This window comes from Tinamus guttatus, unplaced genomic scaffold, assembly GCF_059628265.1.
Source record: "Tinamus guttatus ecotype Peru unplaced genomic scaffold, ASM5962826v1 Tinamus_guttatus_pri_ptg000203l, whole genome shotgun sequence".
NCBI lineage: Eukaryota > Metazoa > Chordata > Aves > Tinamiformes > Tinamidae > Tinamus > Tinamus guttatus.
Genome location: NW_028288737.1, coordinates 4,022,163 through 4,044,348, shown reverse-complemented (window position 1 = coordinate 4,044,348; position 22,186 = coordinate 4,022,163). Strand labels below are relative to the sequence as shown.

General features: G+C 46.1%; 1 protein-coding gene across 1 annotated transcript in view; it reads left to right on the top strand.

Moving 5' to 3' along the window:
• The window catches only part of EMILIN2 (elastin microfibril interfacer 2), a 28,676-nt gene extending 20,416 nt beyond the window's left edge, over nucleotides 1–8,260 (top strand). Inside the window, exons 5-8 of the mRNA XM_088524085.1 lie at nucleotides 1,011–1,334; nucleotides 1,908–1,946; nucleotides 6,725–6,859; nucleotides 7,839–8,260. Coding sequence (XP_088380211.1) covers nucleotides 1,011–1,334; nucleotides 1,908–1,946; nucleotides 6,725–6,859; nucleotides 7,839–8,176 — 836 coding nt within the window. The 3' untranslated portion in view covers nucleotides 8,177–8,260. The remainder of the gene's footprint in view (nucleotides 1–1,010; nucleotides 1,335–1,907; nucleotides 1,947–6,724; nucleotides 6,860–7,838) is intronic.
• The last annotated feature ends 13,926 nt before the right edge of the window (nucleotides 8,261–22,186 follow it).

Genomic DNA, 22,186 nt, shown 5'->3' with positions numbered 1-22,186 from the left:
TGCAACCAAAATAACTACTGCTGATTTAGAAAGATTTCTTTTTTACTATGGTCTCTGGAATGGGCATTTAGACAGGTTAATTCTTTTAACTTACATATGAAAGTTTTGTCATTGTACCTGCTGAAATAATTTGTAAATTTCTATTCTTAATTTAGACATAAGTAACTTCACACTTAGGAGGACTTTTCATCCTTACCTTTCATCTAGAGCTACATTTTTATGAATATGTTGTAATTCTCATAAAGGGTTTTGAACTGGACCAGATATACTAATGTAACCATGTCAGCAGTATTCAACACTGACGTCAGATGCATTGGCTGCCCTACTGGAAAAGTTCTTTAATGGTATCTCTTCCCTTTAGACAATAAGGATCTTTCTGGTAAATTTTATCCTAGGGTTCTCCCTTTATTGTCAGAAAATATTTGTAATGGAAGTACTTGGAATTTAAAATTCCTTGCTTTTCAAAGTAGGGGAAAAAATATCTAACTCTGTGTTCATTTGCTCCTTTTTTTTTTCCCCTGTGGTAGCCTTTTTCTTTTTTATCGTCATGCTAAAAGATCAGATAGGATTGAGAGCTGTGGGAGGAAGAGGAGGTCAAAAGAATTAAAACAAAGGCAGGAGGAACAGCAGCATGAACAGCATGGAACCAAGGTGAAGGCAGTGGCAAGAGGTAGCAGTAGCACAGAGCCAGCGCTATGGACACAGTCCGAGCTATAGTTGGTGAACGTCCACAGGTTATTTCTGCCACTGTTTGTCCTGTCTGCTGGAGATTCGCCGAGTGGTCTTCACTGCTTGTCCTGTGACACACTCCAAGGAAGAGGGAAAGGTGTAGGATTTCAAGAGGGAACAGAGTTTCTCCAATGCAGTCCTTAATTGGAGAGGAAAAAATGGCCTTGCATCAAGACCTGTTTCATTTTACAGGATTTGTTTTACATAAATTGCACAATGCTATCTCATGCTCTTTTAGGTGAATAACTATCTACCTTTCCTCTTCTCCACACACTTCAAAGGGCGATCAGAAACACCCCGGCAGCCCCTGCCACCGCGACCCCCCGTGCAGCCACAACCCGGCATTTCGCTGCTACCGTCGCGGCCCCGAGCGCAGCCGCCGCGGTACAGGGTCCCCCTGCACCCGAGACCTGCCCCGCGCCCGGGGCTGCCGGGCTCCGCAGCTGTGCCGCTGCTGCCGGGAACGACGGGCATCATCTTGGAGACCGGAGAGGCGGGGCCTCCTGGCACTGTGGCGATGTCCGGGAGAGGACGGCTCTGGAGCGTGGATGGGCAGGCGGGTCACAGCACCATGCCTTCTGCTGAGGGCTATGCAGGAGCACCAGGTGAGAGGGTTAAATTAACCCAAACCTGAGGGAGGGTAACCACAAACAATGCGCCAGGTCTTGCTAGAGGGGTGGCACTGAGCTCTGTTGGACCCTACCAGGTGCCTCTGCCTTTGGTGGACACCCATTCTAGCTTTCGGTGGACACCCAAGCTACTGCAGCTTGGAATGGGCTCATGGCAGAGGTGACTTGCAAACGGCCCTTCACAGCCTCCAGCCGCTACAGAAACGGGGAACATGTTCAGCGCCAGCTCTGCTGCCTTTGCCAAGGCTGCACAAGGCATGAGGTCAACAGAGCTCATGTAAAAGCCTTGGTAACTGCAACAGTGTTTGCCACTAGGGAAATTTAAACCGTCTTTTCTTACCATGGTACTCACAGGAAACTCAGTATGCTGTAATATGAGTTTGGTTTGCTTTGCCGTGGTCACCCCAGTTTAACACTAATCAGAGATGTTGAGTGAGTTCTATTTGGTAACAAAAGTCCTTTTTTTTTTTTTTAAGAGGTCTGCACTGATATTTTGTCCTAATGTACTCCGTTATCCTCTGAGTAACACGTGCTACTTTTGCTTTGTAGGATATCCAAAGATATCTTCTCCTACCACAGACTCACAAGGTAAGATAGTTGTTTTTTCACACAGATTTCTAATGTTTATTTTGGTCCCTGGAAAATCCTGGCTGAAAGAACAAGATGTTTTTAGTCTTTAGGCTTGGAGAAAAATCTGACACATTTTTGCTAAACCTAGGCATTAAAGCATCGCTTGTGTCCTCTGAAAACATGACGGGGTTCTTTTTGAGATTTGGAGAAATAATTTGTTTTGGATTATTGTTACTTTTTTAAAAAAAAAGAACAAGGGATTTGTATTTTGCAATTGTCAGGACCTATTTTGCAATTGTCAGGACCTTTTTTTTTCCTTTTAAATGCAAATATATATATAAATCTGATTATTTTTGTATTTCTTCAGTAAAAAATTAAAAGACCCAAACTAAGATCTTGAAGCACCGTAGTACTTGAGCTAGTAAGTGACTTGGTCCTGTTTGTGGGAGTTTCAGGCTTTGTTGGAGTCATGGCAGACATGTGATACTGCCTTTGGTGAAACTGAAAGTGGCCCTATTGTCAGCCACAGTGTAAACAGATCTAAAATGGAGTTTGTTAGATTTTTTTGTTTGCTTGTTTTTAATTCTGTTAATATCACATTTCACTCATATATTTGAACGATAAACAGCTATAAATTTTGTGTGGGACATACTAGTTAGCCTTGATAAATAGGTTTATTGGCTGCTACCTGCCCACAACCTCATACTCAAGAAATTATCAAACCTTGGGGAATGGTATCCTATATCAAAGTGGATATTCCCACACTCTTCAAAATGGATGATTTCATCTAAATTTCTTTGAGGAACATCAGAAAGAGATGAAAATAAAAGTACTTTATGACAACCAAAAACATGCCTTCGGAGTTTGTTCCATGGTCCTAACAATGGCACAGGTCATACCGACTGATGGGATTGGCAAGAAAAGTTGTAAAGATTTCATACTGTAATTCTGATATTCGCACTTACTAATTAAAAATCACAGCCTTAAAGCAGTATTAGCATTAGAGGGTTGTGGTGGTGAGAACAAGAAACAGTAGGTTAGGCTTCTGGAAAAGGATGAGACGTAAAGAAAATATTCATTTATCTTAATGCCAACAAAGTCAATATAAATGTCTAGATTTCTGTGATAAGTATATTTCCTGGGGGATTTATTTTCTTCCTCTTTAGATTATCTATTGCAATTTATAGGCAACACTGATTTAATAAGTTTGTGCTAGCGCTATGTGCAACACAGTGGTGTGTAATGCTGTGGGAGGGAGGCAGGGTGCGGTGACCAGGGTGTGCTTGTGTTGCTTGGAGGAACTTGTTGTAAGAAATGAGTGTTGTCCTGAGGCCTGGGGAGAGGCAGACTTACCCAAGGAGCCCCTTTTCCTGATCAGGGGCACTATAGACATACATAAATAAGAGATGCCTCTTACTTACCTCATAAAGTACCCCCCAAAATGCCTGGCAAACTCAGATGTCCGATTACAGTCAAAGAAGTCTGAGGTAAGTGTACTCCTGTGGACACCAGCTATCCCTGGCTATTAGGGCCATGACTGCCCGTGAGCAGCAGCTAAAAAGCATTTTGGGGCAGGAATCAGAACCTAATGGCACAATGAAAATCAGCAACTGAGGACAGGAAAGTTTTTCTCTTACTGGAGGAGGAATTTAGGGTTAGATAAGAGATCAGTGGATTCGTAATACCAACTAGAGCAAGACCACAGTTTATAATGTCTTTTTGAGTCTTTACACAGTACATTTTGTGGTACTGAATTTATAATTTGAAAGAATATCAGACTTCCTTGTACTGTACTTCTAAAATAAAAAGTCTGTATTATTTCATCAGCCTTCTAAATACTCTCTTTCATTTCTGTTTCTGAATAGCTTCTGTTGTGTAAGAGCGTTTCTGAGGAAGAAGGGCTCCAGAGCTGTCCTTTGGGATTAAACTAGCACACTTTAATCCTCTCCTTGAACGCTAAGGCCCAATTTGAGTATTTTCTGTACCAAAGAATATCTTCTAAGCTTTTCAGATTCATCAGCTCTCCATTCGTGCACATCTTGCAATATAACTTTCAGTTGCACTCAAAGTTTTGTTTTGCTGCTGTTTACGTGAAAGACCAGCTAAATTCCTAAAAACATATTCAAGGCCAGAGTAGGAGACAGGTCGGTCTTCTCAGGTGGGAACAGGTAGGTAGTAAGATTTATTGGCAGAAGTCCCTGTTATTAACCGACTTGGGAGAAAGTAGCACTACTCTAAGGCTGTAACTTCACAGCGCCCTGAAGGCGTCAACGTCTGTGTGAGAAATGGTGCGGCTCTCGCGGAGCCTGCGCTGAGCACGGGCTCGTGCATGTGGGCGCGGCCCCGGCTGTCGCGAGCAGAGGCCTCATGTCTCTCTGGGACACGAGGCCGGCTGGGATACGCTCAAGAGTTAAAGAAAAAAGGCATCTTAAGCTGGTGATATTTCTCATCTCATTCAGCCCTTTCACCCAAAGGTGAAAAAATATATATTTTTTACTCACAGAAAGTGTAAAACCAGCTAAATATTTTATTTTAGAAAAATGGTTGAATTTTCCATGAGACTTTTGGCTGTCTAGCATTTCCATCATGGGAACTGTGTGTGTCGTTCCTAGCTTTTAAATCCTTTAAAACAGTTGCTCCTGATTTCTGTAACTGCACAAGAGCAGCTGCAGAAGGGGGTTGTTCCCCAGCCTGTACCTGGCCTGCAGAAACTGAACTTTGATCTTCGCATGAAGAAACGTGTTTGCAGGTGGGAACATGTACAGGGAAGTGGGTTCACCTCTCTACCAAGTGCTGCTGGGAGCTCTTGGTAGGACTTGTGAAAGCTGTAGGAAAGGCACCGCTCCAGCTAGAAACATGGAGATGGGCAAGAGTGTAGATACGTCCTTCCTGCGCCTCCCTCTGGTGCCCACTAAATCAATCCCCAGGGTATTTAAGAGGCATTTCATGTTTCTCTTTTGGACTAACACAGGTAAAACTGAGGTGACAGGGCTGAAGGGCATCTGCAGAAGGCTGCAGAGCTGAAGTCGTTTCAGCTGCAAACCCTTTATTCACACGTGTAGTGTAGGTTCAGGAAAACCTAAGGGAAGGCTGGGCGAGCCAGGGCAGGACCCGCTCTGCATCCCAACAGAGAACCAGGCAAAAGGAAGGGCAGTGAAACCAGCAGGGCGAGGGAAACCTTTCTGGGTGAGACAGCAGAGCGGTTGGTGAGGTGCTTGCTCAGTCGCTCTGAACCCCAAGGGGAGCTGAGAAGCCAAAGAGACTCTCTGTAAGTTGTGAGGTGTTGAAGGTGGCAGAGCTTTTCAGAAGCTCCTTAAATGGATGTTCCTCTAGTTCGCTTTGGTCCTTTTGAATAATGTGATTTAACTCACTGAAGCACTTGCATGTGCATGGGGAGATAGGAGTAGTGAAAAGGCTTCTGTCTCTTTTCTGGGTCTGAGACAAAATACTAAGGTGATTTCCAAAGATACACGGACAGCTGGCTAGCAGCCCCTGAGGGAAATTATGGTGGTTACTTCATGGTTATAAAGGCCTGAAGTTACAGGTATCCCACCCTCATCTCCACCTTGGCGCCACATCAAGTTAGTCAAAAAAGCAACACTTGTTCATCCACCTTTTAGATGAAGTTTTATCAGTTTTAAATGATATTTTTGCATGATAAGATGTGAATTGGGCATTGGTATCACTGACTGCTCATTGGCATCTTGAATTAAGGGAAAGAGGAAAGCAAACATTTCTCTAAGAAAGTTAGAAGAAGGAGCAGGATGGCACAACCTGGAAAAGACACGGATCCTATCCTGAATGGAGTAGGAGAAGGGGAAGAGCAACTGAGGACAACTTTAAGTCCTATTTGCCTAATCAAAGCAGCCAGAGCTAACTGCTTCAAGCAGCATGTCTACCTTGGGAAGAGCATTTGGAGGGAAGGGGGAAGCTAAAGGCTAAAGGGAGGCTAATGAGTGGTTGATCTCCAGAGACTTTCTATTATATCAATCTGTTAAAAGTAAAACTTAAATACATTTTGTCCTAATAGTCAATTCTTTTGTGCCTGTCCAGCACAAGCAGTTTATAGTGGCCACCCGCTTATTAGCTAAACACTGACACCTGGTTAACCTGCTGAGAAAACAAAAAAATAAAATTGAGGAGCCCCAAAGGAGAAGGGGAGCAGAGTGAAAGATTAAAAACAAACAAACACACTCCAGTCATGGTTCCCTTTGATTGAAAATTAAAATGTCTATTTTTGTAGCTGGTTTTAGTACTCTTCATAGCAAAGGTAGGATTTTTAAGGTGTATGCAGCTTCTCTTTAAAATGCATTTGAAACATACTTAGGAAAGTTGGCAGGAGCTGTGAACCTTTAGGACTTCTGTTGCCATTGCAATAATAACCTAAAGCAGAGACATCCCAGGGCTGCTTGGATCCTGAAGAAAGTCTGCAGAAATAAAACGTGTTAAATGCAGTGAGGCTGGTGTTTCCACTTTCAGCATTTACAAGCCATGTTACCTTTTCCTTAGAGGGAAAGGAAGGCTCTGATAGCTGGAACTGGAAGCACTAGCTCCTCTGCCAGAGCTGGAAGCCTATGCCCAAGGTGGGGATTTCATGGCTTTTGGTCTGTTTGAAGAAAGACAGCTGGGACCTGGGCCAGCAAGACATATTCTGCTCATTTCAGCACCCCTGAAGGAGTGACGGGACTAGTCTGAGTAGAGTAGACGCAGGAACAGGGGTGTTGGCTTGCAAACCACTGAGAAAGGTTGTGCCATCCTCCCGATGTGACCCTAAATCATGTTCTTGTCAATTCTAGGACCTGCTGCAGCTGTGCCCTCCCTGGTGTCCTTTTCTGCTGGGCTCACACAGAAGCCTTTTCCCACTGATGTTGGTGTGGTTCATTTTAACAAAGTGCTCGTGAACGACGGCGACTACTACAATCCCGACACAGGTAGCAGCTCAAGAGCGGGCCCATCGAGATGCCAGTTGGGCAACAGCATGGCTTACTAGTGATTGATGCTATCGCAGGTCATGGTGGTGCATTGAACAAAGAAGACACACAAGTCCCTCTAGACAGGCTCTCCTGAGTAAAAGCCTCCTGTGCATGTGGACAGGCGTGCACTTCACGGCTGCTGGTTGTTTACAGCTACCCAGTGTTAGTCTCTGCTCCCTCAGCCTGCAGAGCTGGTCATGCACCTCCCCCCACCTCAGACCACAAAGTCCTGGTTCTTGCTAACCTGCTTCAGTGCAACTTGGCCGGCCAGGTGGCCTTGGGGAGGGAGGGAGGGAGCAAGAGGTCTGCAAGGGAGCAGCAGGTAGGTGGAGGTCACGAGCAGTAACCTCCCTCTGCTCAAGTCCTGGTAGGCTTTAAAACAAGAGCAGCAGTTGAACTTTTGTGGGATCTGGGCATGGATGAAATTCTCTGCTCAAGGAGGAGGTGAATATGGCTTTAAGCCATATACCTGTAGTGTGACCACATCTGCCTATGGCCAGCTCTTCCCCTGCTTCCTACTTGTGACATGGGCTTCTATGTAAACCACCTCCACCCCTCATGCACCCTCAAACACTTCTGTGCTTTCTTGACCTGGCTGCTCTTTAAACCTTAGGGCTGTGTGGGAACTAGCAAAGCTGTCTGCTATGACTGAGGTGCCCTTGGCATCAGTGTTGTCTCAATATCAGCAGTTTATACAGCCTGAAATACTGGCGATGCCGTGTGGCTCAGAGCACCTCTTTGCACCTCTTTGCTCTCATGGCTGCTATCAATGGTCAGTGGTGCAAACTGACCTTGCTGCAGTATCAAGTACCTGTGTATGAAGCAAAGGGTAGTTTTTATGTATTTATAATTTGATTTCTCATCATTCTTTGAGCAGTGTTGCCTCTCCATTTTGAATGGACCAGAAGAGCTCACTCCCTCTTTTTCTGCCGTGCAGGCATTTTCACGTCGCCGTACGAAGGGCGCTACCTGATCACGGCTGTGCTGGCTCCCGAGAGGGATGAGTATGTTGAGGCCGTGCTGTCTGTCTCCAACGCAAGCGTCGCTCAGCTCCACACGGCAGGGTACAGAAGGGAACTGCTGGAGTATCACAAACCCTACTCGGGGAAACGGACATGTGGGGGCCCTGGGACATTCCACCTTGTTCTTCACCTCAAGGCAGGAGATGAAGTAAACGTTGTTGTGACAGGAGGCAAACTGGCCTACACAGACTCTGATGAAATGTACTCCACATTTAGTGGAGTTCTCCTTTATCCTTCCATTTCTCATGTCTAGGTGTATCTTCAACAGGAGAGAAGGGTAAGATATTCAGAAGAAATTAAGTGTAATAAAATCCAAAGCTTTAATATATTCAGTTTATATATTTGATTTCAGTGATGGGTTTATGGTCTGCACTGAGACCTTTTCCTTGTCCCATTTCCAGAAGTAGCAACAAAAGATGTGTTTTTGTAGCTAAATTAGCTCCTTCCCCAAGTCACTGGTCATCGCTACAGCAGAACAACTATCAACTATCCCAGTAAATTCTCTTCCAGTGGGCTTTGCTATTCCCTAGCAAACTGGCTTTTGCAGTCTTTTCCCTAGCATATCACTGTCGGTTCCCCTAGTGTATTGAAGTTTACATTCTTGTTGAAGTTTACAACTCCATCATCAACTATTTTCTTGTTTTCAATAAAGCAGGGACAAGAAAGTAAGCATGTGTCAGGCATAGCTGATGACTTCTTAGTCCTTGTGTCATTTAGTAGGTTGAGTCAAATACATTCACATAAGCAATTCACTCAAGACAGCTGCTGCTCACGGCAGTGCAAGGCAAAATGATACTCCTCTGCATCTTTCTTTTTCCCCTTAAGGGACAAATGGCATGTTATGGGGCAAGATGAGTGGCTCACTCCACTCAGTTGAAAGCAGCTGTGCAAGGAAGAAGCTTACCCTGACTCAGGTTTGCCCTAGACAGATGTGAGTGTAAGGTACAGTTGCTGCTACTGAAAGATTTTGAGTGGTTATTTTCAGTTGATGATATGGTAGGAAGTATATTGCCCTTGATATTCAGGCTTGGTGTTACAGATTAACATCAGTTCTAGGACAAGACACTTCTGAAAAATCTGAACTGTCTGTGCTCAGCTAGAAAAAGCACCTGCAACTTGAACTATATTTTGTATTTTTAATTTTTTTTTAAAAATCTACAATTCTTATTTTTGGAACTTGTACAGTATACGTGTTAATAGGGAAGATCGATTGCATCACGGTAGACAAACCAGAGGAAAGACTGGTGATGTAGGAAAGCAGTCTTTTTAGCCAACACTGTCAAATGCACAAAACACCCATCTGTGCCACATCATTTTTAACAGTCTCCTGTATCACTACTTTTAAGTGAAACTTGTTTAAATATTCAGTATCCACTTACATGCATGGAGCAACGTGTGTCTCAAACAGATGTCTTGAACAGATAACTAGTGTCCCACCAAATGTTTCTCATTCCACCACTGGAAAGGGGCTCCTAACAAAAATGACATTTTGGCTGTCTAGATCTGCTAACATTTCTCTCTCTCGTGGCTGAGAAAGGTCCAGCTGTGCTTCACTGACGGCTGTCCTGCTATCATCTGTATATTCTTGTATAAAACTGGTGGGTTTTATAGCCTATCCATGCTGCAGAGAGTTGTATTTATCTTAGCGGTTTGAAGTCTATTTTCCTTCTTACAAATCCAGAACAGATGGTTTGTAGGCTCAGAACAAGCAATTCCTTTAGGTGAAGGCAGAACTCCCTGTGCTATAAGCAGCAGAATTCATTTAGCTGAAGCCTTTCCCATCTGAGGAGGTCAAATAAATACTTACGCCTTTGTTGCATAGTTTGGAATTGATACTCCCTAATAACTTAGTTTCCAGGCAATAAGATGGGGCCTTCCCACAACAAACTATCACATCCTGAAAGCTGAGCTCCTTCTGAGAAAAGCAGACAGGAAAAGCTTCCCCTGCGCAGAGGAGCTCTGAGTCAGTCCCGTGGCAGCTCGCTGCGCTGGGCCAGGGAGCACAGGATGTTCCCTTCCTTGGGAGGCGATTTTCAGAGCATGTGTTTCAGGAAGATCTCTTTGCACCTGATCTTCAGAAAACTCAGAATTAGTGATCAGCAAAAGCTAGGGCTGCATGTATTTTGTGGCAAGAACGCTGTTCCTGTGGATGCTGCTCTCACTCAGTAGCAGGAGGCGCACAGCAAACTGGCACCGCACAGTGTGTGAAAGGAGACTCCCCCGTTTCCCTTCCCTGCAGATTTGGCTTGGTCTGTGCTGCAGCTTGAGGGACTATCGTGCATTTGCATGTAGACCCTCGTATTCAGAGCTCTCAGTTTTCTTTCATCTTTTATTTAGCCCCGGGCCACTGCCTTTGTAGAGCTCAAAATTAAGAGGACAGGGTAGACTTTACTCTGCTTTTCTCAGGAGGAACTCAGCTATACCAACCATATTTTTTAACACTTATGCACACAAGTGTGAGAGGCTCTTTCAGGATATTTTTTGCTCTTTTTTTTCCCTTGCTCAGACTCTCTGCAAGGAAGCTCTGCGCTCTAAGAAGTTGGCTCCAGACTCTGTATGACTCAAGTGTTGTCACGTTATTGTTGCCTATTCTAAAAATGACTCATGGAAACAAACAAAGTGAGATGAGTGCTTAGGGAGACCTAGCTGGCAAAAATGATTCTTTTTTTCCCCTCTTCAAATAAGATATTTTAAGAATCAGTGGTGAAAAGTTTAGTGTTAGAGTTAACAAAAGTTGGATCATCTAATTCTCACCTAACAACCCCTGCAGCCTTCTAAATCCAGCCCATAGCTTCACACGTCCGGTGCTGCTAAACAGACGGGGCCATTTCTGTTTCTAGAAAGTTTCTCCTTGTACCCAGGATCTGCTGCAGATGACGTTGAGATTGTTTGCGCTCTCATAACGCAACATAACTGGCATTTATTTATACACAGACATAAAGCATTTCCTAAACTATATCACCCAATATAAGCAAAACCCAATGTAGCAGGCATATTTAGAGGATGTTTTAGAGCTTTTAGGGATAGTGTCCCACCTCCCCATCTCTAGGAACACAGTGGCTAAATCTTGGACAAGGAAGCACTGTGCTAAACTCCTGCCTTTCCTAAGGGAGACTTGAACCATTATCGCCATTTCTTTGGACATTGTTGTAACTGGGGTAAGTTCCTCTCCATGAAGTTTTTCACTGGAAGTTTCATGAAGCCTAGAAGGCTGCAACTCGGTAGCCTCCTGAATGCCAAAGGAAGGTAGGAACTGAGTCCCAGTGTCTGCTTAAAGAATGCTCAGATAAAACGGTCATTAAAGCAGCAGCTGTAAGCAGACATGTGCACAGACTCACTGTATATTTGTTCCATGCAAAACAGAACCGCTTCAGAGGAAGGAGTGAGAGCCCTGATCTCACCCTGAACCCCCCGGAAGGGCCTCTATGTATCTTAAGTGAGAATCAGCAACAGAACAAGCTAATATGTACATTGAAGGGAACATTTCGCAGTTTGGTTATGAATTGACTAACACATCCAAGAACTTTGACCACCTCAGATAGGAAGCATCTCTAAACCAAGAATGCCTTAAAAAAAAGCCCTGTAGGTGGGAGCTCTAAAACAGGTACACTGCGTGTTTCATAGATACACTTTGTAGGAAACAGACTGAGATTTTAATTGCCTGACTTCTTAACCAAGGCAGTTTTGCAGTGCGCTATGTAAGGACTGTGAGATTCTTAGCCAAATCAAATGTGCCAAACAGTATCAGTCGTTTCAGGTGCTGCTATTTCAAGTCAAAACAGGAAGGAAGCCAAGCCGCGCTGGCTGAGGCTGTACAGATGTCTATGTCGAACAGGCTTTAGCAAGCACAAGTGGTGGTCTCAGGGAGAGCAGAGTGATCCACAGCAGCAGAGCCCCCAAGACAGAGTCATCTATAAAGCAGGTAAATCAAAGACCCAGATCATTAGCCACAGAGGTTGTGAAGACAAGCCTGCACGCAGAAGGCCAGAGAGATGCTGCTCCAGCTAAACATCAATAAAGTGTCCTAGAGCAGGTAAGGGGAAAGGCAAAATCAGGCAGCAAAGAGATGTAAAACCTACAATATCCCCAGGAAAGCAAAGCAGAGATGTAAGTTTTTACTGCAGAAATACGAACTACCTCATTATTCAAAATTACTGTGTAGACGTAAGACATAGGAGAGACAGTACCCAAAGCATTGCGGATTTCATGTGCTCTTCCACCACGTGCCCTTTCCATATTCCCCAGGTTACTTGCAGCAACTTTGTGCAGTTTAGCTGAGAGGGGCTCTAGTGAACCTGCTGGAGCCATTCAAGAAAAGCACAAGTGGTCTAGGAAATGCAGCAAGCTGTACATGTAGGAAGACACTTTGAAACGAAGTGCAATAGTATATAAATAAATATAACCACACCACCACTACCGCTTACAGAGGCTCCCAAGCAGCAACCAGGAGATTCAAATGTCTATTGAATGGTTTCCTCTAGATACTATATTGAGCATTTGAAAGCAAGTTGTATCTGTTGAAAAAATTGGGCCACACTTCTGAGCACAGGTATGGCTCAGCACACATCTCACCAGCCTCTTCCCCGTTATGCACATGGGCACTGCATTGACACTTGATCGGCAGGTAGGTTCTGGCTGCTCTTTGTTCCCAAATACTGGCATAAAATTTAACTCACCAAGTTATCAGGACTATCTGAGGCTACATGCTGTCACCACAAGAAAGGCTTGCACTCGAGCCAGCATGAAACCTCCTGCAACGTGCCCTGCAGACATTATACAGGAGGCAGAAGAATAGCTCTGCCAACTCTTTGTTGTTTGAGAGATTGCAAAGAGCATCCTCTAACATGTTAATCCATAAGCAGGTTGTGGCGTTTACCAATTTGGCTATCTTGATTGCGGTAAAACAGGAATGTTACTGTAGTTTTTCAGCACAGACAAATGCATTTGAGAGTATACTTTATGTGTGTGTGTATATATATGTATATATACATATTAAATATATGTGCATACACCTCCACATACATACAGTAATATCCAGAAACGTGAGAAAAACTGTTCAAAAACAACTGCAAATATTAATAAAGCCTATTTGTTGTAATGTTTTGATGCTCCTTTACTTTCCAGTGAACAGAGTAGCACCATATTTTTTCCTTTTCCCACCCTTAGAAACAACAATTTCTGGCTTCTAGTCAAGGCTGCGTGTGCATTGTAAGGGCTTGTTTAGCGTCAAGCACTGTTATATAGGTTCTGTGATACATAGGATAGAAATACTGCCAATGCACAGGCTAGGAATGCCACCAGTACCATTTTTATCAGTTTTTAGTTGCTCTTTCAGCACCCTAGACTGTTCTGTCTGACTCTTGCTGTCGCCTGTTCCCTCCAAAACTCTCGCAGAAGAATATCCCCAGAGCTGAAGCGGGGGATCAAAAATTGGACAAGTGAGCAGGTAGGGAGGAAAGAGAAAGAAAAGGTAGGGTAGGAATGGAAGAGAGGAAATGATGACAAAGAAACCATAAAGAGCACAGGCTCTCAAGGCTGGGGTAAGCGAGACCCCTCGGCCACCAGGTCACAGCACTGTGCACAACACTGATTTTTAAACAAGCAGGAGATGCTGTCCCTCGTGTGCAGTCATTTTTGCACCTGACTCATCAGCAGAGTGACAACATGGTCCTACTTCCTACAAACAGGATGAAGGTCCCCAGCTTGTTTCAGAGCTCAGTACCCCGTATTTCGTCCTATTTACTCTTTAAAGCAGAACCCAGCAGTGCAAGGTGAAAGCTTGGGCAAAACCATCTTTCTGGCACATTTCCTTGCAAGAAAAGGCCTTTCACAGCACTCATGAAGCAGCTCAGTGTTGCCTGCGCTTACCTCAATGCACAGCTGTGCTGAGCTCAGAGCTCTCCACGTGGAAGCCACTAAGCCCTTGCTCTCATGGAGCTCAACCTCAGGCTCCCACCCAGCAGAGCTGCCCCAGCTGTTTGGCAGGGAGGTCCTCATGTCCCACCCCAGTGGCCGTGTGTCCATGCACATGCAGCAGCGGGGAGTGGTTCAGAGCAGGTCCCAGCCATCTTCTGTCCATAGGAAGGCTGCAACAAGGGCTATTCTCCAGAGCTTTGCCCATATCCATCCCTACAGCCCCTGTCTCCTGAGTGAGGACAACGGCTTGAGTGTCCCCCATCTGAGATAGGAACAGCACCGGGTTTGAGGGGGAAATTTAACTATGATACAGGAGGAGTAGCGGCAGACAGTGCTCTGCTTGCAAAAAATGCCACATGAAAACTCTGGAAAAGTGTCACGTGAAAGCAGCAGCCTCCATCATACAGGCGAGAGCCACAGGCCCTTGCTGTGCCCGCCAGAGAAACGCGCAGCAGCTCTGCGCCCTGCGCTTTCTGCCCGTGCAGCATGGGGGAGGCCTGCGCACAACCCGCTCCTGCCCACACAGCTCTCCTGAGCAGCCAGCCGCACCACAGCTTCGCTCAGCGCTGGCCCAAAGCCCGGCCCTCCGCTGCGACAGGCAGGGTGCTCCCCGGCCCAGCACCACACGCAGAGCCTCCCGTTAGCCTCCCGGTACAGGTCGAGTGACAGGACACTCATAAATGGTGCCCTACATGCAAGAAAATCTCTCCTTCCACCAGAGCAAGTACCTGTTCTGGGAAACTGTGGCCCCAGCTGGCTGGAACAGGGGTAACAGGGGCAAAGAGGAAAGGAGAGACCATGTCTCTAACACCACAGGAGCCACCTGTGCTGATATCCTCAGAGTGAAAGAGGTGGGAGCAGAGTAATGGGACTTCCAAGAATGCAAACTCATAGTGAGCTTGCCCTCCTCTCACTCTCTCCCAACCTCATAGCCCATGACCCAGGTGGTGTTGGGCTTTAGCCCAAGACAGACTTCACTGGCAGAGCAAGGCTCTTGAGAAGGGGGTTGCTGCAGCTTAGGCCCCCAACAGATGGACCAGGCACCCAGAAGCTTCTGAAGGAGCTTTTGAAGGAAAAGTAGTAGAAGCCCTGATCCTCTACATACCCGAGACTGGCCGCTCTGAAACAGGAAAAGATCACAGCTGGGTTTACTATTAGACAAGAGGGGCACAGGAGAAACAGCAGCTGCTCAGACCATGTCTTTGCCATGAGCCTGAACAGTGGGCGGGTGTAGTGGTATCACATGTGTTGCTGGCACTTGCCCAGTTGCTCGCTGCCCAAAGAGCGACTTGAGAGAGCTGCACATGAGAAAGGGGTAAAAGCCCCTAGGAAAATGTGATGCACCTTGACTTCAGCAGGGAGAGCAGCGCTAACAGGCGTGTGTCAGTCCACACCACCTGCTCCCAAGTCACTTCCTTGTGCTAATCATGGACTAGGTGGACATATTCTAGAGGACATACCTGCAGGATCGAAATGCCTGTACACCAACGCACACAGCATGGGGAATAAACAGGAGGAACTATAGATCTGTATGCAGTTCCAGGGTCATGATCTCTTCGGAATTACAGACATTTTGAGATAGCTCACATGGCTGGAGTGCTGTCATGGAAGGCTATGTGTGCTTTAGGAAGAACAGGCTGGAAAGGCAAGGTGGTGAAGTTGCTCTTTTTCTAAGAGAGCAACTGGAATGCATGGAGCTCAACCTGGGAGTGGAGGGTGAGCAAGTTGAGAGCTTGTGGGTAAGGATTAGAGGGCAGGCTAATGTGGGAGACACTGTGGCAGGTGTTCACTATAGGCCACCTCACCAGAATGAGGAAGTTGATGAGGCCTTCTACAGACAGCTGAAAGTAGCCTCATGGTCACAGGTCCTGGTTCTCATGGAGGAGTTCAACACCTAGATATCAACTGGAAAGACAACAGAGTTAGGCACAAACGGTCCTGGAGGTTGCTGCAGAGCATTGATAACTTTTTGACACAGGTTGTGGAGGAGCCAATTAGGAGAGGTTGGCTATTCGACCTCGTACTAACAAATAGAGAGGGACTTGTTGGAGATGTGAAGGCAGGGGGTAGCCTTGGCTGCAGTGACCATGAGCTGGTTGAGTCAAGCTCCAACGAGGAGGTGGCAGGGCTGGAAGTAGCCTTGCAACCACGGACTTCAGGAGGGCCAACTTTAGCCGCTTCAGAGACCTCGAAAGAATCCTACGGGCTAGGGCTCTAGAAGGAAGGGGGGGTGCTTAAGAGAGCTGGTCAGTATTCAAGCAGCACTTCCTCCACGCTCAGGAGTGGTGCGTCCCTATGAGTAAGAAGTCAGGCGGTGGGGCAGGAGGGCTGCGTGGATGAGCAAGGAGCTGCTGGCTAAACTCAAACAGAAGAAGACAGTATACAGAATGCGGAAAAGGGGACAAGCCCCTTGCGAGGAATATAGGAATGTTGTCAGGGAATGTAGGGATGCAACGAGGAAGGCTAAGGCACAATTGGAATTAAATCTGGCCAGGAATGTTAAAGAAAACAAGAAGAACTTTTTCAAAAATATCAGCAGTAAAAGGAAGATTATGGAAGATGTGGGTCCACTGGTGAATGGGGTGGGTGCCCTGGTTACGAAAGAAACAGAAAAAGCACAGTTACTGAATGCCTTCTTTGCCAAGTGTTTACCAAGGGCAGCCCTCTGGCATCCGAGGCCCTAGAGGCAAGAGAAGCTTGGAGAGAGGAAGACTTGTCCTGGGCAGAGGAAGATTAGAGAGAACACTTAGGTAAACTTGATACTCACAAATCCATGGGCCCTGATGGGATGCACACACGAGTGCTGAGGAAAGGGGCGAGCATTATTGCTAAGCCACTCTCCATTATCTTTGAAAGATCCTGGAGAACAGGGGAGGTGCTGGAGGACTGGAAGAAAGCCAATGTCACGCCAGTCTTCAAAAATGGCAAGAAGAAGGACCCGGGCAACTACAGGCCAGTCAGCCTCACCTCCGTCCCTGGAAAAGTGATGGAACGGCTCATACTGGCCGTTGTCTCCAGGCACATGGAGGACAAGAAGGTGCTCAAGAGTAGTCAGCATGGATTCACCAAGGGGAAATCTTGCTTGACTAATCTGATAGCCTTCTATGATGGAATGACCAGTTGGATAGATGAGGGGAGAGCGGTGGATGTCGTCTATCTCGACTTCACCGAGGCTTTTGACACCGTCCCTCACAACATCCTCCTGGGCAAGCTCTGGAAGTGTGGAATAAATGAGTGCACAGTGAGGTGGATTAGGAACTGGCTGGATGGCAGAGCTCAGAGGGTGGTGATCAGCGGTGCAGAGTCTAGTTGGAGGCCTGCAGCTAGCGAGGTCCCCCAGGGGTCAGTCCTTGGTCCAGCCCTGTTCAATCTATTCATCAATGACCTGGATGAAGGCACAGAGTGCTCCCTCAGCAAGTTTGCTGATGCGAAAATGAGAGGAGTAGCTGATATCCCAGAGCGCTGTGCTGCCATTCAGAGGGACCTGGACAGAGTGGACAACTGGGCAATGAGAAATCTCATGAAGTTCAACAGGGCCAAGTGCAAGGTCCTGCACGTGGGGAGGAAGAATCCCATGGATTTGTGGGTATCGAGGTTCCTTAGGTGCTCTCTGACCCAATCTTCCTCTACCCAGGGCGAGTCTTCCTCTCTCCAGGCTTCTTCTCTTGTCCCTAGGGCCTGGGGCTCTAAAGGGCTGCCCTTGGTAAACACTGAAGCAAAGAAGGCATTCAGCAACTCTGCTCTTTCTGTGTTATTCGTAACCAGGGTGCCCATCCCGTTCACCAGCGGACCCACGTTTTCCCTGATCTTCCTTTTGCTGTCAATATATTTGAAGAAGTTTTTGTTATTATTTTTAATGTCTCTTGCCAGATTGCGTTCCAAATGCACCTTTTCCTTCTCTCATCTCTGCATTCCCTGACTACATTCCTGTATTTCTCCCATGGGACCTGCCCTTTTTTCCACATTCTGTATACCGCTGCCTTCTGCTTGAGCATTGCCACAAGCTCCCGGCTCATCCATGCAGGTCTCCTGCCCCCTCTGCCTGACTTCTTACACACAGGGATGCACTGCTGCTGGGCGTGGAGGAAGTGCCACTTCAAAACTAACCAGCTCTCTCGGGCCCCCCTACCTTCTAGGGCTCTAGCCCATGGGGTTCTTCCAAGGAGGTCTCTGAAGAGGCCGAAGTCGGCCCTCCTGAAGTCCATCGTCGCAAGGCTACTTACAGCCCTGCCACCTCCTCGTTGAATCCTGAACTCCACCAACTCATGGTCACTGCAGCCGAGGCTACCCCCCACCTTCACATCTCCTACTAGGCCCTCCCTATTTGATAGCATGAGGTCCAGTAGCCCACCTCTCCTCGTCGGCTTCTCCACAACCTGCATCAAAAAGTTATTGTCGATGCTCTGCAGGAACCTCCAGGACTGTTTGTGCCTGGCTGTGTTGTCCTCCCAGTTGATGTCAGGGTAGTTGAAGTCCCCCATGAGAACCAGGGCCTGTGACTGTGGGGCAATATCCAGCTGACTATAGAAAGCCTCATCAACCTCCTCGTCTTGGTCAGGTGGCCTGTAGCAGACTCCCACCACAGTGTCTCCCACATTAGCCTGCTCTTTAACCCTTACCCAAAAGCTCTCAATTCGCTCATCCTCCACTCCCAGGTTGAGCTCCATGCATTCCAGTTGCTCTCTCACATAAAGAGCAACTCCACTACCTCACCTTCCCAGCCTGTCCTTCCTAAAGAGCACATAGCCTTCCATGGCAGCGCTCCAGTCGTGTGAGCTATCCCGCCATGTCTCTGTGATTCCAATGAGATCATGACACTGGGACTGCACACAGAGCTCCAGTTCGTCCTGCTTATTCCCCATGCTTCGCGCATTGGTGTACAGGCATTTCAGGGAAGTAACCGAGCCTGCAGGTTTCCCAGGAGGGGTGAAAGAGGACCCTCCGGGATCATTTCCTGGCCTCACTTCCCCACTAGCATACTCCCGCTGGAAGCCATCTGACCTAGGCTGTGTGGTACTGTTCGCTGTGTCTGTGTGACACTCCCCTTCCCCCTTCTTGCCTAGTTTAAAGCCCTCCTAACCAGGTTGGCCAGCCTTTTGGCAAAGAGACGTGTGCCCCTCTTGCTGAGATGGATCCCATCATTCCCCACTAGCTGGTGGTCATCAAACAGAGTCCCACGGTCATAGAAGCCAAAACCCTGTTGCCAAGCCCAGCGGCGCGGCCAGTTGTTAATCTGCCATATCCGCCTTCTCCTCCTTGAATCCATTCCCCTCCTTGACAGGATAGAGAACACTACCTGGGCTCCCTTACCTTTGATGGCCATCCCTAGGGCTCTGAAGTCTCGCTTGATATCCCTCAGTTTCCCCATGGCATCATTTGTGCCCACGTGAAACAGTACGAGCGGGTAATAGTCAGACTCCTGAACGAGCCTTGGAAGCCTTTCTGTGACATTCTTTATTCAGGCCCCTGGCAAGCAGCAGACCTCTCTGGAGGAGGGGTCCGGTCTACATATTGGTGCCTCCGTGCCTTGTAGCATGGAGTCACCCACGACAATCACCCGCTGCTTCTTCCAGGTGCTCCTTTTCTCACAGCGTGGACCTGACTGCCTCTGTGTAGACAGCTCCGTAGATGGGCCTTCATTCATGACCTCCTCTATCTGATCCCCAAGTTCCAAGGCCTTAATGAAAACTTCAAGAGTACAAACTGAAGAAAATCTTTAGTTTAAGTTTGTTTATTGTGGTAACATTGTTCTGAACATCAATAAACATTGCACCAAAGTGTGGGTTACTGCACCCAGGATAGTCCAGTATCAACAGAAACAACTGTATTGTATGGTCACAGATTTGACAATTTGAAACACACCATCTTATTAGAGATTGGGTTGTCTAACAATCAAATATTCCACACATTCAACATAAATGTAACTTTTATTTGGAAATCATTAACACTGTAAAAAAAAACTATTCAGTGGGATTTAACTTTGGAAACTAAGAAATTTCTTTTTCGGTAAAAGTGACACTTTAAAGGCATCTCAACTTCACTTTGCATTTTTGATGTTTTCATTATTTGCACTACAGTCACTACAGTCATTTAAAACAACTCTCACTCATCTGAGAGCATTTTGTACAAGACTTGTATGAAATATTAACATGAGATCTCCTTTCACCCCTTCTGGCTCTACCATGAGCTGATTAAGAGGTTGCTTCAGAAGTTCCATAGTTGAGTTGACACAAGTGTTAAAAGCTTGCCAGTTGGGAAAAGAAAAAAAGAAAAAAAAAAGAAAGAGAAAGAAAGAAAAAAAAGGCTTTTAAAGGAATATTCTGATGACAGGAAGTGTGAGCCAAAGCTGCACATGCAACTGCATCCTTAGTGGGATGAAAGCCCAACCTTTTCTGAAGTGCAGATATAAAGTACAGTAGAGCAAAAAAGAAAAAAAAATACCAGCATGTTTATCACTTTCATGCAAAAAAAATAAATTGCTAACCCTTAATTGCAGAAATGGGCAATGTTTAAGTGATGAACATGACAAACTGCAATGTTCCTCATCTCCCCCAGATCCGTATCACGGCCTCGACTCCTGACGCGGTTCCAATGCCACGAGGATCTGCATCTTCAACAACACAGTCTCAATGTGTATGTGCCCTCAGACAGATACACTTAGAAGTTCCTCTTTCATAGAAAGAATGATTTAGTTTGTGCTAATTCTAAAGAAGGACAGCACAACTTGTTTTTAAACATTAGTTTCAGACCACCTCTCTTGACTAAGGTAACAAAAAAAAAAAAAAAAAAAAAAAAAAAAGCTAACACGTTTTTCTTATCTACTCCACTTCATATTAATATTGCAGCACAAGCCTGTGGTTTCGTAGTAATGAGATGTCTTTTCTAGAGCCCGTAAAGTGCCCAGGCATCCAAATTAAGTAGGTATGCAATGACAGGAATGGTGCTCCCCCAGTTCTGTCCCTAAAGAGGATTAAAAAATCTGAACAAAGCTTCAAACAGAAGTTATTTCCAAATTAAAGACAAAAAAAACACCATATTTGCACCAGAGAAACTCAACAGTTTTACACTTTATCAAAAAAAAAAAAATCAAATTTACAGCTATTACTGAGAGATTGGAAAAGCAAAGTTTTTAACTAAGCTGCTTTTTGGAGATCACTATAATGCAAAATAAGAGTTTAGCAGAATGAGGAGCTCTCCATAACCACACAACCCTGTAATCCACACCATCTTAAATGATATGCATTTGGAGACGTATATGATATTAAATTTCACACTGATCAGATACACAAGTCCCCATTGTAAAATCCCTGGCTTATCTATGACAATCTGAAAGGATAAGCAGCATTCAAGTTAAGAAAAAAAATTAATCAAGTTAGAAAAAAAGAAAAAAAAGATCAAGAAAGATGCAGTCAAAACTTGGTAATAACCTGTCCAAAGTATTTAAGCCACTTAAAGCCCAAATCTCATTAGTTTTCAAAGCTCTTAGTGATCATGAAAATTTCTTTTTTTTTCTAATAAGAATACTTAGGAAGAAGCACCTGGAATGACGTTTATAAGCTTCTGCCAGGGCAAAAGAGGAATCTGCAGGAGGGCAAGACAGGCTCTGAGGGGAACGGAGTCCTACAAAGCCCAGTGGAAGGGCGAGCAGGCTGGTGGCCCAGGCAAGCACAGCCACAGCCAGCACAGGGCTCAGTACAAGAATGAGGCCGTCTTTCAATTCACTTATTCACCTAGCACCAGTTACAGGCAGGGACATCTCCCATCTCTAGGCAGGGACATCTCCCATCTCCTTTCCCAGTCCCTCACTCCTGCTCCTTGGAAAGGAAGACTCTGTTCACCCCCCGTTCCTTAATATTTTGTGGACACAGCAATACACTGAAGCTTTGAAACGAAAGAATTGAAGTGCAACTTCGTTATCTGATGATCCAGAAGCTGCCTCCCAATCAGGTCCCCAGTCACCTAGCCCTGACTGCTGGCACAGGACTCCCACACGGTAAAGGCTGCTCAGCCCATGGAGAGAAGCTGCCTGCGGGCTGGGAGACGCTCTCAGCGCAGTGTTTGCGAAGAACAGACAGCGCGAGCTGCTGCTCTGCCCTGCCTGGCCCGAGGAGGCTGAGCGGCCGCGGCGTCGCTGCCTTCCCAGCACCACAGGGAGCTGCACAGGGCGAGCGGGGCCCGCCAAACCCTGCTGGAAATCTGCGGTATTGACCCAAATGGGCTGCGGGCCACAAGAAGCCCAGGAGGACTGAGACACTTACGGGACCATAATCCTACAACCCTCTAGGCTGAAAACACAGATTCTCATTATAGATTTGTCCTAAGGAAGTTAAATGCACTCACTCAACTT